The 17548-nt window shown below is 41.1% G+C and overlaps 1 protein-coding gene across 1 annotated transcript in view; it reads right to left on the bottom strand.

The window, feature by feature from the left end:
• Positions 1 to 371: 371 nt before the first annotated feature.
• Positions 372 to 17548, bottom strand: part of LOC124268802 (cell wall integrity and stress response component 4-like) — a 32391-nt gene continuing 15214 nt past the window's right edge. The window contains exons 2-8 of the mRNA XM_046703824.1: positions 13860 to 13980; positions 12197 to 12330; positions 11299 to 11407; positions 10013 to 10147; positions 1769 to 1902; positions 1094 to 1166; positions 372 to 501 (exon numbers count right to left, since the gene is read on the bottom strand). Of these exons, the coding sequence (XP_046559780.1) occupies positions 372 to 501; positions 1094 to 1166; positions 1769 to 1902; positions 10013 to 10147; positions 11299 to 11407; positions 12197 to 12330; positions 13860 to 13980 (836 nt within the window). The remainder of the gene's footprint in view (positions 502 to 1093; positions 1167 to 1768; positions 1903 to 10012; positions 10148 to 11298; positions 11408 to 12196; positions 12331 to 13859; positions 13981 to 17548) is intronic.

Below are 17548 nucleotides of genomic sequence, written 5' to 3'. Positions count from 1 at the left end.
ATTCTGATTATGTGTTTTAGGTTTCTTTTGGTGGTCCTTAATGGCATAATTACAAAAATCCCATATCACTTAAGAAACTGTACAAGTGGTGGCACCGCAGATTGTCTATAAAGCGTGCCAGGAACTCATGATCGCGAGTTCGAATCCCAGAGTCACCCTGAATGTCATTCTAGGCTCGTCAGCACCATACCCGTACTCGTGTTTCACCCAAGCGGTAACAAGCTAAGACTTGCATTACTTCGGGTCTTTCTCCCCAATTAAGCAGAGAAACTGGAATTCTGTTAAAATTAGCGTTATGTCAGGATGTTATTCGGTTACAACATCCGCATAACCCTTACGTCGACGACGGCGAACAATGACCGCTACCAGATCTACTCACATCCAAAGTCCGACGTGAGCTGCTGTTTGAGGGTGTTCACCTCGGTAGTAGTCTCCGTCAGTTTGTCGCTGTCACAGATGGGGCTTACAGTAGTAAAACAGGCGTCATACACCTCCAGTAGGCTGAAAACAGGAGGCAGCGTTAAAATAAATAAGCATGTTTTGTTTGTGTGTTTGTTTGTTGTTTAACGCTGCTCTAAGCAATATTCCAGCTACATGGCGGCGGTCTGTAAATAATGGAGTCTGGACCAGACAATCCAGTTATCAACATCACGAGCATCGATCAATGCAGTTGGGATACGGTGACATGTGTCAATCAAGTCAGCGACCCTACCACCCGATCCCGTTAGTCACCTCTTACGACAAGCAATTCTAACCCGGATCTTCACGGGTCTAAATTAGGTGACTGTTCATAATATATGTAACGATGAAAATGCTTTCTGTTCACAAACACATTCACGCATACACACATACATGCACATGCAACAACCCTCTGTGAGAAATCACGCACACGCACGAACGCACGCACGCGAGCACATATCAATCTGCTCTGTGAGTGAGCATCAGTCTACACTTCCAACCGATACTAACATTTTATTGCTGGTCTCGAATACATCAGCAAAGACGACAACGACAATGACAACATCAACAACAACGACAGCGACGACGACATACTTCAATGACAATTGTATTTATCAGTTTGACATCAACTCACCTGCACCCAGCAGCCGGCAGTCTCAAATTTTCCGATGCGTTACAGCCCTTAAACGCCTCCAGACAGGGGTTGGCTGCAATTAAGAGGGTCCGCATTAGTAGTAGATGACTTTGTTAAAGTGATTTTCGTTATCCCTGCGGGGCGGTGGGGTAGCCTAGTGGTTAAAGCGTTCGCTCGTCATGCCGAAGACTCGGGTTCGATTCCCCACATGGGTACAATGTGTGAAGCCTATTTCTGGTGTCCCCCGCCGTGATAATGCGGGAATACTGCTAAAAGCGGCTTAAAACTAAACCCATTCACTCACTTGTTATCCCTGCGAACAGCGGGTTAAAGTACTACTATCCTCGTCAGGTGAGTGAGTGAGTGAGTTTAGTTCTATGCCGCTTTAGCAATATTCCAGCAATATCACGGCTGGGGACATCAGACATAGGCTTCACACATTGTAGCCATGTGGGGAATCGAACCCGGGTCTTCGGCGTGACGAGCGAATGCTTTAACGACTAAGCTATCTCAACGCCCCTTTCGGCAGATGAACCAGTGTCATATATTTTAAACTCTCTTCAATACAACTGTCCACATTAACTGAGAAAACCGGCATAAACATTTCAAAGATATCAGTGTTTATCATAATCTCGTGGCATAACCCCACCCGGTCATCCATTAAGTCGTACTAACCAGCACCGCAGTAGTATGGGTCTCCTTGGAAGGTGACGGTGAGGTTGACAGCGTTGCCGCTGTACTGTTGTTGTAGTCGTGGACTGCACTTGGCGTTGTTGGTCGTTACGCAGTTGGTGAACACTGTGATCTCACTGAATAAAAATAAATATTGCCATATACATTCTTGACTACAAGGGGCGGTGGGGTAGCCTAGTTGTCAAAGTGTTCGCTCGTCACACCGAAGACCCGGGTTCGATTTCCCACATGGGTGCAATATGTGAAGCCCATTTCTGGTGTCCCCCGCCGTGATATTGCTGGAATATTGCTAAAAGCTGCGTAAAACTAAACTCACTCACTCTTGATTACATGTATGAAGAATAAATGGGGTGGTATAAGCTATTGACAACGTAAATCTTTACCAAATTACTTATAAATGAACGGGTTGAGAATAAATCATGCTGTTACATGAGTAAGTAAATGGGTTGGATTTTACGCCGGTTTTTAGCATTTTGTCACTGTGTGATACACAAGAAATGAGCTTCACGCATTGTACTTATGTGGAGAATCGATCCCAGACCTTCGGCGAGACGCGCGAACGCTTTAACCATTCGGATACCCTACCGCTTCTTATTTCTTTGAGACCGAGAACGCGTGTACCTTAAAGGTCACATAAACCCTAGGGGGTACAAATACATAAATCACTAACTGGCATCGTTATAAATGAAACCCCGTCATTAAAACTACTCATTTCGACCTTTAATTGACTTAAATCGACCTTTTTGACAACAGTGCACAATTCTCACCCGCGAACGAAATTTCAACCAATCAGAGCGGCGCGCCTCTGTGACGTCATATGAGGAATAGCTTTGAGAGCCGATGCAGAATTCATCTACATTTTAGGGGTTAAATTATCGTGTTTACAGGCTTGTATAAACCTGAAATCGTGACAATTGTTGTGGAAAATGAAAGCTATATGTTCTCACAATCTACTGTCATTTAATTTTGTCTCCTGCTTTGCCTAGTTTCCGAGTTACAACTTGTTTTCATAGACGATTCTGTCAAAATCGATTGGTGTCGTTAGGCCCTATTTGTATAATGCCTGATCCAAATTGATCCCGTTTCTGTGTTGTTTTACCTCGATATTTAATCATGTCATGTAAAAATCTGTTTGTATTCTCAAAACAGTGTCGGCCCATAAGTTTTCACATGCAATACAGCAATTAATACTCCCCTCGTTGTAACCCGTGTTAGGTGGTATAAACCTACACATGTTATTTGTCATAATTCACTTGATGGTCAGTTAATGAATTTATAACAGGTATAATTAGTGGTAACACACTTAGATTACCCGACAAAGGTTCCCATTTGGCATTTCTTGTGTCTGGAGTAAATATTCAACATTATAAACATCGATCAAAGGATTAACCGATAACACGCTGATTGATTAATTACTTTTATCTTACACAGCGGAATTGTCAAAAGGTAGTGTTTATGTATGTAGATTTACTAATCTATACTGAATACACTCTGTCGTGTCGGTGTCTGCGTAAAAAACAACGTCCTTCTTTCAAAGGATTAACCGGCAATACATTGATTGATTGCCCATTATTGGCTAACTAAATTACTGTTTTTAAAGAAAGGCGGACATTATGCAATTAGTTGCCAGGTGTGCTATCTTGGGTGACCAATGAGACTACATGTATACACCAATACCTGAAAAGATTTATCACTTTTTCGTATATTAAACTGTTAAAAGACACATCATTTGGAACAGTTTTGTGGATATTGATGGATACATTCCTCGAACAAGGTAATGGCCTGATATTGTTCCTATAACTTTAATCTGTTTTAATTTTAATATTTGCATTTTGTTTTTATTCATTTGTCGTAGCATTCAACAGAATCATTGTTTTCGCCGTGTAGTGTAATGAGACAGACAACATGCACTAGGGTGTGTGTGCGAATTATGATTCACATTGGCAAATTATAAAATGTCTAGATATTACAGTTCTGTTATAAATTCACTATAAGTATCAGCAGATCGTCAGCTTTTTAGTTTCATTTAGTTTCAAAATGCATACAAGTGTGATAATAAACTAATTAGGATTATAAGACCAAATATAAAGACGCACATTGACTAGTATCTACATACTGGTGAGTGGACATTAACCATGTGAATGTAGCAAGAAATTTATCGCGCAGTATTGTGACTTCGACCCCCACCTCGCTTCCGTGGAAGAAATCGTTATGTTATAAGTTGTGTCATGCAAAATCCGTTTGGTTATGATTCCAATACATATTTAACAACGAGTAGAAAGTAGTCTTGATTTTCTAACTTGAAGAAAACAAACTATAATTTCATTAATTCTAACAGATGTTTTTAGTTTTAAAAATGGCGGCGCCCTGTCGGGAACATCCGCCAGTCTGAGGATAAATGGTATTTAGGTTTGTTTTCACCGAGTTACAAATCAAAACTGCTTTCTACTGGTAGTAAAATATGTATTTTATTGATGGCCAATAGGATTTTGCATGACATAGCGTATATCATAACAATTTCTCTCGTGGCAGCGAGGTGGGTGTCAATATAATACTACTTACAATATTATTGTTACTTCGACCACAACCTCACTTCCGAGGAAGAAATCGTTACGTTACAAGTTGTGTCATAGAAAATCTTTATGGTCATCAATCATATGCATATTTTACTACAACTAGTAAGTAGTTTTGATTCTTTAACTTCCGTGAAGCGATCTGAACACAAGTAATATATCGTTTCAGGCTTCCACAACGCTCGCTTCGCACTCACAAACATAACCCATTTAGCACGAACTGCGGGGTCCTGTGGAAATCTGTGCATGGGGACACCATCGCCCGACCCCTAGGAGCAACTGACGACAAAGCAACGATTCGGCATGTTGTCGTTGATGTCGAGAAATCATCAAAATGATGAGCGTGCTACACATTTTCTATACAACTAACTGAAAATCGTTCCTCATATGACGTCACTGCAGTGCTCTGGCGACAGAGTTACGTAACCTGTCTGTGGTTTCGTTGGCGGGCGAGAAGGGAAGCAGGCGACTTTTTGGCCACTTTTAATCGCTCGGTATTAATTAACCACAAGTTTTTAAAGAATAAATTTGGTGTTCCGCATAAGACTAACCACAAATCTTTCATATGTAATGGTTAAAAGAGTAACAAAACACAAAGTTTAGTGGTTCTTTAATATTGTGTTCAGAATGACTGCTGTTTTGATCCTTAACGATGCCTGGTCATTTAATTGAGCGAGCCTGCAGTGACACTGATCACATTGTGACTACCAGCCACTGGTGTAGTCTTGGTTCCATGACGTTGTCAGCTGTGTTCATGTTGCTGTAGCTGTCACATTTCAGCAGAAAACTTCATATACGATCTTGATATCAGAATTGACTTCAGTTTCCAGGTTACGACCGACGTTTTTGGTATGTCACGGTATGTTACGGTATATTAAGGTATGTCACGGTATATTAAGGTATGTCACGGTATGTTAAGGTATGTTACGGTATGTCACGGTATGTTAAGGTATGTTACGGTATATTACGGTATATTAAGGTATGTCACGGCATGTTAAGGTATGTCACGGTGTGTTAAAGTATGTCACGGTATGTTAGGTATGTCACGGTGTGTTAAAGTATGTCACGGTATGTTAAGGTATGTCACGGTGTGCTAAAGTATGTCACGGTATGTTAAGGTATGTCACGGTATGTTAAGGTAAGGTATGTCACGATATGTTAAGGTAAGGTATGTCACGGTATGTTAAGGTGTGTCACGTTATTGTCACGGTATGTAAAGGTATGTCACGGTGTGTCACAGTATGTTACGGCACGTAAGGTATGTCACTGTATGTTAAGGATGACACGATGTGTCACGGTATCTCAGTTATGTCAGGGTATGTCAAAGTATTTCACTGATGTGATATGTCACAGTATTTCATTTATGTCAGAATAAGTCACTGTACTCAGCCACAGTGTACCATGGGCCTATGGCATACATACTTCAAGTGAAGTATTTCAGATATGTTTGAATAGGTCACAGTAATCTAGTTATGCCGTGGTATGTCTGAGTCTTTTAGTTATGTCACGGTATTTCAATAAACCCAGTTTGAGGGAAATCTTGGACCACTGGCTCCTGGCACAACAAGGGCCGTAACTCGAACAATGACACGTGTATTCATGTAAAACACCCCCACGTGTGATGTGCCATATTTAAATCGCACAGAATACAAATACTGTTAAAACTACGCATGCAACGGAATCGCAATTACCCCGCGATGTTTTACTCGCATCCCCCTTTTCAAGGGGCAGTAATAGTTCTCCCCATGTTAATGCGGTTTCGCCAGTGAGTGACAGCTGCGTGTCGTGTTGTACATTTCAGTGATGTTGATACAGTTTCCCAGTACAAATAGCACTGACCCTATGGCCGTAGTTCTGTACGCGCATAGAATTACAATTAAGAGGCGTTTCTAAAATTCGCCCTTGAAAATTAGAATTTGAAAATATTTGCCCTCCAGCCTGTCTGGGAAAGTCTACTCAAGGTTATAAATAATGCACACGTATGTACGCATGACGTCAGGGGCTTTAGCTGACGAGTCTGCCGAACACGTTGGCCAGCGGTCACATTTTCATCTGTGAACCGGGTTTACTTCCAATTAGTTTGTGATCTTGATGTAATGAGAAATATATTTTGTAAATGAAGTGTCTGTATGAGTCCTTCCTAAGGCAAACAACGTACATGGTTCGATCTGTACAGATAAATATTTTTCTGGTTGTAGTAAAGTTTTAAATGTCGTATAACAATCATAGCGTGTGCTATTATTCAAACTTGATTGCCATTCCTGCATTCGTAACTACTCGTGTCATTCCGGCAAGCCGGATGGCGTCTCGTACCCCTCTCGTGGCCATGTTTACGACTGGGCTCTGTCAAAGTACAAATTAAACGGGCATGCAGCTGAAAATAGTATAATACTATTACCAAGGAAAGATAACTCTGAATTTCCAAACATAACTCCTCGAATACCTCTTTCCCGTGGGCAAAACGGCAATACAGTCATTCCCTTTGTAAATATGTTTCAGTGTTTAAAGTTTCCGGCCCTTTAGCTAAATGTTTATGTTTAAATTGTGCTTTGCATGATTTAGCAAAGTTTCAAAGTACAACGGTGCCGCCATTTTCATGGTTCGAAATGCGTTTTACTACGCGCGATTTGATTGGTTTGCCACGATTCTTGGCAATAATGGCGTACGATAGGGGTACGAGTCTTCTTGTAGGTCACGGAAAGAGGCGAGTGGTTACGAATGCCATTCCTGGTGAAACATATCAATAGCTCGATTGCGAAAATCATTAATAAAAAAATCAATATGACCAACAGTTTGGTTTAACCAGACATACCCATAACCGTGAGAAAATAATAAATATCTTATGCTTGATGCCTAAGTTACTTTGCCAATACTACCGAAGTGAACCACCATATTATAGAACAGTTTTGGAATGCGATGGCTAGGCATGTTAAGAATTCTAAGCCAGTAATTTAAACATCTTTACTGGCGGATCCAGAGAGAGAGAGAGAGAGAGAGAGAGAGAGAGAGAGAGAGAGAGAGAGAGAGAGAGAGAGAGAGAGAGAGAGAGAGAGAGAGAGAGAGAGAGAGAGAGAGAGAGAGAGAGAGAGAGAGAGAGAGAGAGGAGGGTTCTACACCCCCACCAACCCCCCTTTTTTTCTGAAAATGACTTAAGACCACATTGCGCTGGCGGAGCCAATGGGGGGTTCGAAACTTGGGTTATCCGGGGTAATAATAACCAGATTGTGCGCTTTGAGCATCCTTTGTGCTCTTTGAGGGGGTATGAAGCCTGGAAGGGCGCGTTAGAAATATTCTTAAGTATGATGATTATTATTATAATTATTCAACTGCATTCAGTGTCCTTGACCTTCCTTCATACATCTCCCACCTCACATTCCATCATGAAAACTACGTTGACATGACAACGTTGGTGTTTACACGTAGCATGTGTTTTTTCGTAATTTAGTGCGTGACCAAGGTCACCGCATGTACACGTGACTCACTGTAAATACTTCATTGAATAGAGTGGACCGACGAAGAAGCTCAACAACGCCGGATTCATCATGTGTGTGTGAGTATCTACGTATGTTGTGTGAGGCGTGTGAAGGCTTTACTGTAAAGTTCAGGACTATTTGCGGTTTGGAAAAAACAACAACCTGAATATAAGTAATGAATTAGGCTCTTGGTCGACGTGGGGGAAGACGAAAACACCATCCCGTGTAACCATATAGATTCGATATCTGTTTTAATTGCTTAACATACGATACGGAAAATATAATGGGTTTTTTAATTTAAAAATGTGATTTACTTTTACCATAGAGATTTCAGGACGCTTACTGTGAAGAGGGCCTACATGTCAAATTGAGTATTCTTCGTAAATATATTTGTTGGTTGGTTAGTTGTTTAACAGCTCACTCAGTACTTTTCCAGCTATAAGTCGGCGGTCTGTAAATAATTGAGTCTGGACTAGACAATCCAGTGATACACATCATGAGCATCGATCTACGCAATTGGGAAATATATTTGATAATCGGACGATTACACTAATAGAGTATGGATATTAGCGGAGTTTCAGTGGATGATGGAACTTTATGACGACGACGATGATGATGATGATGATGATGATGATGATGATGATGATAATTGTGATGATGAAATGTATGTGCACGTTATGTCCCAAAGCAAAAGGCGTCTATTTTCTCAGTACCTCAGTTTACATACAGATAATGCCCTTAACGAAGTTTACCATGCCACCTCAATTCACCTGTAAAATCATTTCTAGCAACGACACTAAATTGTCAGGAGAGTATGTGGAACGTGGGTTATTGGCTTCCTTGTACTTCGTGGTGCACAACGCTACTTTACCATCTCATCTTCCGAAGTATTGATAGGGCCTGTAAGTCTGGAGAGACGCTACTTCCCGTACTAAGCTGGTTCCCGGCTCTCCTTGCGCGCGTCAACTTGCAACAAGCGAGACGGGGCCCAGCTTACTTCCGGTACTAGATTTCCGGTGACAAGCGTATATTCAAGAACCATTTCTGTTTTGAAATTGCGCGACCGCCAAATATGACCAAGTGTACAACCACGCTTGGCTGTCACCAAGGGGTAGCCTAGTGTTTAAAACGTTCGCTCGTCACACCGAAGACCCGGGTTCAATACCACACATGGGTATAATGTGTGAAGACCAATTATGGTGTCCCCCGCCGTGATATTGCTGGAATATTGCTAAAAGCGGCGTAAAACTCACTCACTCACTTCAAGCAAGGAGTTTCAGTTACTCAAGCTGCAAAGGTAAAGGAAAATATTCTGGACGACGAAGGATCATGAAACATATGATCTCGAATTCGAACTTAGTACCAGTGAATCCTTGCTTGAATATTGCTAAAAGCGGGGTAAAACCACACTCACTCACTCGTAATAGTTGGCTAATTTAGGGATGGTTGGATCGGAAATTTGTTGTTCCGGTTCCGGTTCCTTACTGTCAACTGACAACCACGAGACCATTCGAGAAGATATGAAACGTTCTTTGTCACCGGAAGTACTAAGGTCTCGCGAGGTGCCGTGACCTACTTACGGGCCCTATTCTCTGCTGGATGAACAGTGTTGAGTAATCTATTTTGGTCACAGGATCTTTTATGTCGTATGGTTGACTAGATTTGTGTTTTACCATTATTGAACCTACCTACAGACTTGGTTGGAAGTCGCGGTGATGCTTTGGCTGATAGCGCTCAAAGGGTTAACACAGTCATTGAATCCAGATTCACACCCAGCGATGTCGTATGTGTCTCCTGGAACAAAAAAAAGTTAAATCTTGTAATGCAGTCAGATTTTGTAAAAAAGCCCCACCATTTGTCTTGCCAAACACTGGCATATGTACATGACATATCGGCGTTATAATGAAGATTAAGTGCCATCAGGTAGTCTGATTGAATATAATTGCGCCTGTCTGTGGGGCTAATATATACATTTATGAGCTACGATATGTTAAACTGTCTTCAGCAACATCACAGCCACGTCCTCGACACCGTAATCGGCAGTGGTTCTATACCGAGAGTGATCTATACCCAGAGCATAGCGAGCCTGACCACCCGATCCCGTTATTCGCCCCTTACAACAAGCACGGTTTGCAGAACCCGGATCTTCACGGATACTAAGTGATGACTTGTTGACTCACTCTCCGAGCAGTAGTAGGGGGTCTGCGTTCATCGTCGTGACGGTATCGGACTTCGTCTGCGTGATCAACGTTTGAGCGGTGGCGTCGCATGCCGTTGTGTTGGCTTGAAGGCAGAGCAGGTACCGGTCAAACTCCCTACAAACAAATACAATAAGAGTACAAGTACAAGTAGAAGTACAATAAGAGTTACACTGTTACAGAGATGCCAACCCTAATATAGCCCAATTAGTGAGTGAGTTTAGTTTTACGCCGCTTTCAGCAATATTCCAGCTGTATGGCGGCGGTCTGTAAATAATCGAGTCTGGACCAGACAATCCAGTGGTCAACAACATGAGCATCAATCTTCGCAATTGGGAACCGATGACATATGTCAACCAAGTCACCGAGCCTGCCCAATTAGTATTTTAATCAAAAACAGATGCAAAAAATTTGCATTTTTATGCCACACTTAGTATTAACTTTCCAAGTAATTTTCATATTTAATAAAAAATATATAGATATTCTAAGAGCTTGTTATCAACAGTGTAGTCACCTAGATCAGTAGTCAGTATCCACATATAGCTTGATACTGAATAAAATGTGGTTGAAATTTATTGTGTATGGTACGTATGCTATTTGATAATTTAATGTGTTTTTTTTAAAATTCGTATGTTTTTACTGCTATCGTAGTCACGGATGTTGTGTTGTTGTTTCGTAAAGAATACGATAAAATCGTATGAGTTGGCCTCTCTGCACTGTAATCATTATCAATATATAAGCACTAAAGGGTTTCAGTGGGTCAATGGACACAGGCGCAAGGATTCACTGGTACTGAGTTCGAACTCGAGATCATATGTTTTATGATCCTTCGTTGTCCCAGATTATTTTCCGTTAACTTTGCAGCTTGAGTAACTGAAACTCCTTGCTTGAAGTGAGTGAGTTCCGTTTTATGCCGCTCTTAGCAATATTCCAGCAATATCACGGAGGGGGACACCAGTAATGGGCTTCACACATTGTACCCATGTGAGTAATCGAACCCGATTTTTCTGCGTGACGAGCGAACGCTTTAACTACTAGGCTACCCCACTACCCCCATTGCTTGAAGCAGAATAAGGTACCGACACGTTAGGCCAGTGGGCAGTGCGTGCACTTGTAACGCCTTAGGTCTGAGTTCGATTCTCATCCAAACACTTTACATCGTTTATGATACTAGGGATTTTCGCATATTTTGTTTCCATCTTTCAGTGTAACTGCTGCTCGCTGTATCTTATATTGGTGCACTTGCATATTGCCTTGTGTACACTTACTGACAAGACCCCGTTGTTGTCGGCGTGAACTGCGCTTCGTAGTAGATGTTGAGACAGTAGGACAGGGCGTCGCCACAAGGGTCGTTGAAGGCGGCGTTGTTAGAGTTGGCTGAAATTGTCACACCGATTTGTGTAAGTATATTTTTTGTTTGTTTAACACCAACTCTTTATTCCTGCTATGTGACGGTTGTCTGTAAATGATAGAATCTGGGCCAGGCAATCAAGTGATTGACATCATGAGCATCTGTCTATACGTAATTTGGATACGCTGACATGCATAGAAAGAGTTAGCAAGCCTGATCACCCGATTCCGTCAGCAGCGCCTTACAACAACCATGATTGTTGAAGATCAATTCTAACCCGGATTAACAACGTGTACAAGTATGTACTTATACTGCCTTATGTAAGACAGACTGGGTAATAAGACTGACTGACTGACTGAGTTTGGTTTTACGCCGCTTTTAGCAATATTCCAGCAATATCAAATATCACGGCGGGGGACACCAGAAATGGGCTCACTCATTGTACCCATGTGGGGATTCGAACCCGGGTCTTCGGCGTGACGAGCCAACGCTTTAACCACTAGACTACCCCACCGCCCCTGGGTAATAAGAAATGAACTAAAGTACCTTTACACCGAAATAGTGAGTGATTATGGTTTTACGTCGCTTTTAGCAATATTCCAGCAAAAAGACAGCGGGGGGCACCAGAAAATGGGCTCCACACATTGTACCCATGATTGGAATCGAACCGGGGTCTTCAGCGTGACGAGCGAATGCTTTAACCATTATGCTACCTCACCGCTCCTTACACCGAAATAGAAATGATTTGCAGAAACATGGATAAACATACGTTTATTATCTCGACCATGTCTAGTAAGCAGCAGAACGTGACTTACGCAATGTGCAGTTATACGGAGCAGCTTTGTAGACGCCGATGATGTCGTCCATGGCAGCGATGATGTCTGCTTTTTCCATGAGGGCGCAGCTGGCTGTCTCCGTTGCCACACACTCGAGTGCCTTGTCCACAGCTCTGGGGGTAGAGATGCGCTGCCTTAACTTACGCTCACTTCGGTAGAATCTAGCACATGTGCCATGTCCCGTATAGTGAGAATATGGCTGAATACCTGCGTGCCTAACACATTCTCCATGGCGAAGGCATTTTTTACTGACTGGGGCAAATAGAAAATGCAAACAATTTGATGGTTCCTTCTTTATATTGTGATCCTAGTTCGGACACGTAATGTTGAAGCACACTAGTCATCCCATTTGTGATTCTAGCATTACGGCTTCACACATTACGCATATTACGTACGATATGTATACATCTTACGTTGCGTGTACTACTTACTCTACGTATACTGCCAACTCAACGGATACTGGCTACTCAATGTATACTGCCTACACTACGAATAAAACCTACGTTACACACACAACCTACGCTACGTATACAACCTATACTACGTATACAACCTACGCTACCAAACTGACAACACTACGAATACAACCTAGGTTACGCCCACAACCTACGCTACGTATACAACCTATACTACGTATACAACCTACGCTACCAAACTGACAACACTATAGTCTACGAATACAACCTAGGTTACGTATACAACCTACGCCACGTATACTACCTACACTATGAGTGAGTGAGTGAGTTTAGTTTAACGCCGCACCCAGCAATTTTCCAACTATATGGCGGCGGTCTGTAAATAATCGAGTCTGGACCAGACAATCCAGTGATTAACATCATGGGTATCGATTTACGCAATTGGGATACGATGACATGTGTCAATCAAGTCAGCGAACCTGACCACCCAATCCCATTAGTCGCCTCTTACGACAAGCATTGGTTGCTGAACATAAATTCTATCCCTGGTCTTTTTGGTTGTACCACTTTGAGCTATAATCAGACATAGGTGTATACTCTCTTTTGGTCGGAAGTTTACATGTAAAAAGTATAGCTAAATCACGAAAGACAATTCACACGCATAACAACCGCAGATCAGAAACAGACCATACTCTTGAATATTGGATTTAACCAGATAATGAAACAGGACTCAATACGTTACGATACACAACGCAATTTCAAAGTTCAAAACGCAGCTGTATGAAATACACTGCCATTTTATAAACATCTTTTGTGTGATTTCTTTGAGGGGCAGTTTAGAAAGATGAAGGAAAAACAAGTTTTATGGATAGTCAAGCTCTGTATTGCAATGATTGCGACGTTTCGGTATAGGTACTAACTTGCTTGATAACGGTATTAGTACCTACACCGAAACGCCGCACTCATTGCAATATAGAAATTGACTATCCATAGAACTAGGTTTTCCTTCATCTTTTGTCTGGAATATTTTAACAACCATCAACATGGTTGCGTGCATACCGTAAACGCAAGAGTCCGGATAAGCGAGTTTCGACTATAATTATATTTTAGCTTAGTAGTTTAAATTAACAGCGAGGAAAGCACCACATTAGGCAGATCAAAGAAAACACCAAGACACGGTAGAATCCAGAATCCAGGGGACCCCATTCATTGCGAGAAATACTTACGCGCAGATAGCGGGGTTGTCACCGGAAGCGGCGTCGATCTCGGCAAACATCGTGTTTCCACATACATTCACGGTATCTTCACATGCTCCCGACACACCCTGAGCGAGGAGAAGGGACGAGGCTGAAAAACAAAACATTATCATTGTTATACAAATATAAATACCGCTGTCATTCGTATTCAAAGTATTTCGTGTCAAATTGTTATCGCAAAGGCATTTTGCTTGAAATTTCGGGTTGGTGTTTTGTGTTTCCTAACAGATCTCGACCACATGTCTCAACTACTCGACGACCAATAATTATCATGTACACTGGCTTCTAACGCGCGGTAGAACAGGTTTGCGTCCCCGACTGGGTACAAATGTGTGAAGTCAATTTATGGTGTCCTCATATTGCTGTAACAACACTGAAAGCGGCGTAAAATCATACTCGCTCATTCACCTACAGACCGTCACATCAAATGAGCAAGCCCATTTCTGGTGTCCCCCGCCGTGAGATTGCTGGGATATTGCTACATGCTTCGTAAAACCCAACTCACTCACTCACCCAGAGGAGCAATAGGTTTAATAGCTGTTGGAATATTTTTCTTATTTCACGATAATTTTATTTTTATACTTTATAAATATATATGTATCATATTGTACATATATCTATTTAATTATAATGGAGTATACATGTGGTTATATCAAACTGACCCTAAATACAATTATAAAATAATGAGGAACCAACTTTTAAATGCCTAAAACAACAAATGTTTTAGTTTTTACTGGTCATAATTTATTTTGGCTCAGCTGATGGTGAAAAATCCAAAACCCGGTCTTGGGTGTTGGGGGGTGTTGGGACATAATTTTGTAAGTAATCCTGGGTCCCGATCCTTAAAACCTTCGTAGCCCTACGACATTCGTAAAGCAAGGATAAATTATAGAGTTACTACAGGTCGTAACGTTACGTTTTGTGTCCTGATCCACAAAACCTTCGTAGCGCTACGACATTCTAGGAAAAGCTACGAAAGCTAGGATAAACTATAGAGTTACTACAGGCCGTAACGTTACGAACGCTTTCTGGATCGGGGGCCAGGGCCCTTATTCTCGAAACGTTCGTAGCTCTAAGAATTCTTAACTTTAATCGTAGCTAATGTGTAAAGAATGGGCTAAAGAAGTTAATAGGGCTTCGAAAGTTTCGAGAATAGCTGGCCAGGTCCTTAGTCCAGCCTCTGTTTGTATTCTCAGAGTATACGCCCCGAGTCGAGGTGGATGGCTGGGGGATGAGTGAGTTTAGTTTTACGCCGCTTTTAGAAATATTCCCGCAATATCACGACGGGGATGGGATGCCCATGTAGGGAATCAAACCCAGGGCCTAGATTTTCGAAGTTCTCTTAGCGCTAAGATAGTTGTAAGTTAATGCTAATGTATGGCAGTTACTACTATCTTAGCGCTAAGAGAGCTTCGAAAATATTGGCCCTGGTCTTCGGCGTGACAAGCGAACGCATTAACCACTAGGCTGCCCCTCCGTCCCCTGAACGGCTGGGGATATATATATGCGACGTCATAATTACGATGGTATCGGTGATAATCTTGAAGAGATCACCTACCCTATACTTAGCAAAGTGTAGACTGTAGATTGAGTGTGAAGGGCACTAATGCAACCACCCACAGAGCGTAATGCTTTCAAGATACGAACGTTCATCGCCGAACGATTACGAGATGGGTTAGTGAGTGAATGATGAGTTTTTTCCACTGCCAGACCACAGCGTTAGAAGACCCGGGTTAGAATTGGTCTTCAGCAACAAAAGCTTGTCGTAAAGAGGCGACTAACGGGATGGGGTGGTCAGGCTCGCTGACTTGGTTGACACATGTCATCGTATCCCAATTATGTACACCAATGCTCGTGCTGTTGAGCATTGGAGTGTCTGGTCCAGACTCGATTATTGAGACCGCCGCCATATAGCTGGAACATTTCTGAGGGCGGCGTTAAACAACAAACAAAAACGAAGCCACGCCAATTTCATATACGGTAAACACCTGATTTGGAATCTGAATATAATGGAATCCGATTACGAACATTGGTCTGTCAAAGGACATTTCTGTTAAGAATCACACCATTGTAACCATCCGATACCCATTATTAACAGGCATGGATAAGGACATCTAAGCTACTGAAGAGTCTCACGATCGATCCCCACAAAATCCCCATTAAAATGTCAAGACTAAATACATTTGCCAAAGTTCCAAAGGATTAATAGCGGACACAAAACGTAACCGTTTTGAATATACGTCGTTTTCGATTCTAACGGGACTGGGTTAATTTCTTAACCATATTAAGGGTAGCCAAGTGGTTAAAGCGCCGTTCGATTCCCCACGTGGGTACAATGTGTGCAGCCCATTTCTGGTGTTCCCTGCCGTGATGTTGCTGGAATATTGCTAAAAGCGGCGTAAAACAAAATTCACTCACTCACTTAACTATATTACATGGTTATTGCTTCCTGAAATCCCAACAGAACAATGACAAGTCGTTGCGCAGCATAATGCTTGAAAGAGTTTCAAAATGCATGGAAACGATCGACAGCACAACGGCAGCATTCCTGACATTCCGCTACCGTTCCGCGGCCCAACGCCCGGAGAACAATATACTGCATATTCTGAAAACGGAACTTTCAGCACTTGGTTTAGTAGCAAGCGATGTCAGTTGAACTTTTGAATAAGAAACAACTCAAGAAATTTTATCAGTGTTAATGTTTCGATTTGTTTAAGATTTTGTCTAGATCGACTGTTTGACCATCATTTGAGGCATGAATTATGTGCTGTTTAGCAGTGTATATGTTCAAGTTTTCATGAACACTGCATGAATATAAGATATCTGTTTATGGAACGATATAGAGAGACATGCAAGCCCCGTTAATTTTGAGAATAAGATAATACCAATATGTACCATGGAATGTAAATAATCAGATCAATTTAAAAAGCGGTTGAAAAATGTTGTAATATAAATTATTTGTATTGATTCTAATTTGGTTAATGCAGGTAAATACTGTATCGGACGCAAATTTATGAATAATAGTTACATATGATTTTTGAAAATATGTTCATTATTATTTCATTTTTTCATAATTCATATTACAAATAAATGAATTTTTAAACATTACTTTGCGAAATATCATTTAGATTCTTTGTTCTAGTTTGGAACTATTTTCTCATTTTCTAAGGTAATTTAAAGAAAATATTCCAATATTTTTTTTAAAAATGTGTGAATTACAAAGGAGAACACTGAAGCTGTTTACTCAAACAATCAAACAATTAGCAATATATGGCTACTATCTAACTCCAAAACCAGAGACTAACACGATTATCCAACGAAATAGTCTTCCAGCGGATAACTGTGAAACAGAAAAGTTAATAAATACCAATTAATCATTTTGGTAAAGAATACCAATGTTTTTTAAATATGTTTTATTAAACAAAAATCACAGAAATAGCTCAATTTATACAACCATACCAGTAAAGACGCAAAAATATTATAGGCACGCTAAAGTAACAAAACTATGTATATTGTTGAATCAAGTTACATATATATATTCACAAATACACATATAAATAATAAAGATAAACATAATAATTGTATTCTTACCTTGAAAAAGAAACAAAACAACCGCCAATTTTCTTGAAATCGGTAGAACATTTCCATAGAATGTGTTT

This window comes from Haliotis rubra, unplaced genomic scaffold (genome assembly GCF_003918875.1).
Source record: "Haliotis rubra isolate DU_JTF1 unplaced genomic scaffold, ASM391887v1 Scf14, whole genome shotgun sequence".
In the NCBI taxonomy this organism is placed as follows: domain Eukaryota; kingdom Metazoa; phylum Mollusca; class Gastropoda; order Lepetellida; family Haliotidae; genus Haliotis; species Haliotis rubra.
Note: the sequence above shows the minus strand (reverse complement) of the source record. Positions and strands in the feature narration are given on the sequence as shown.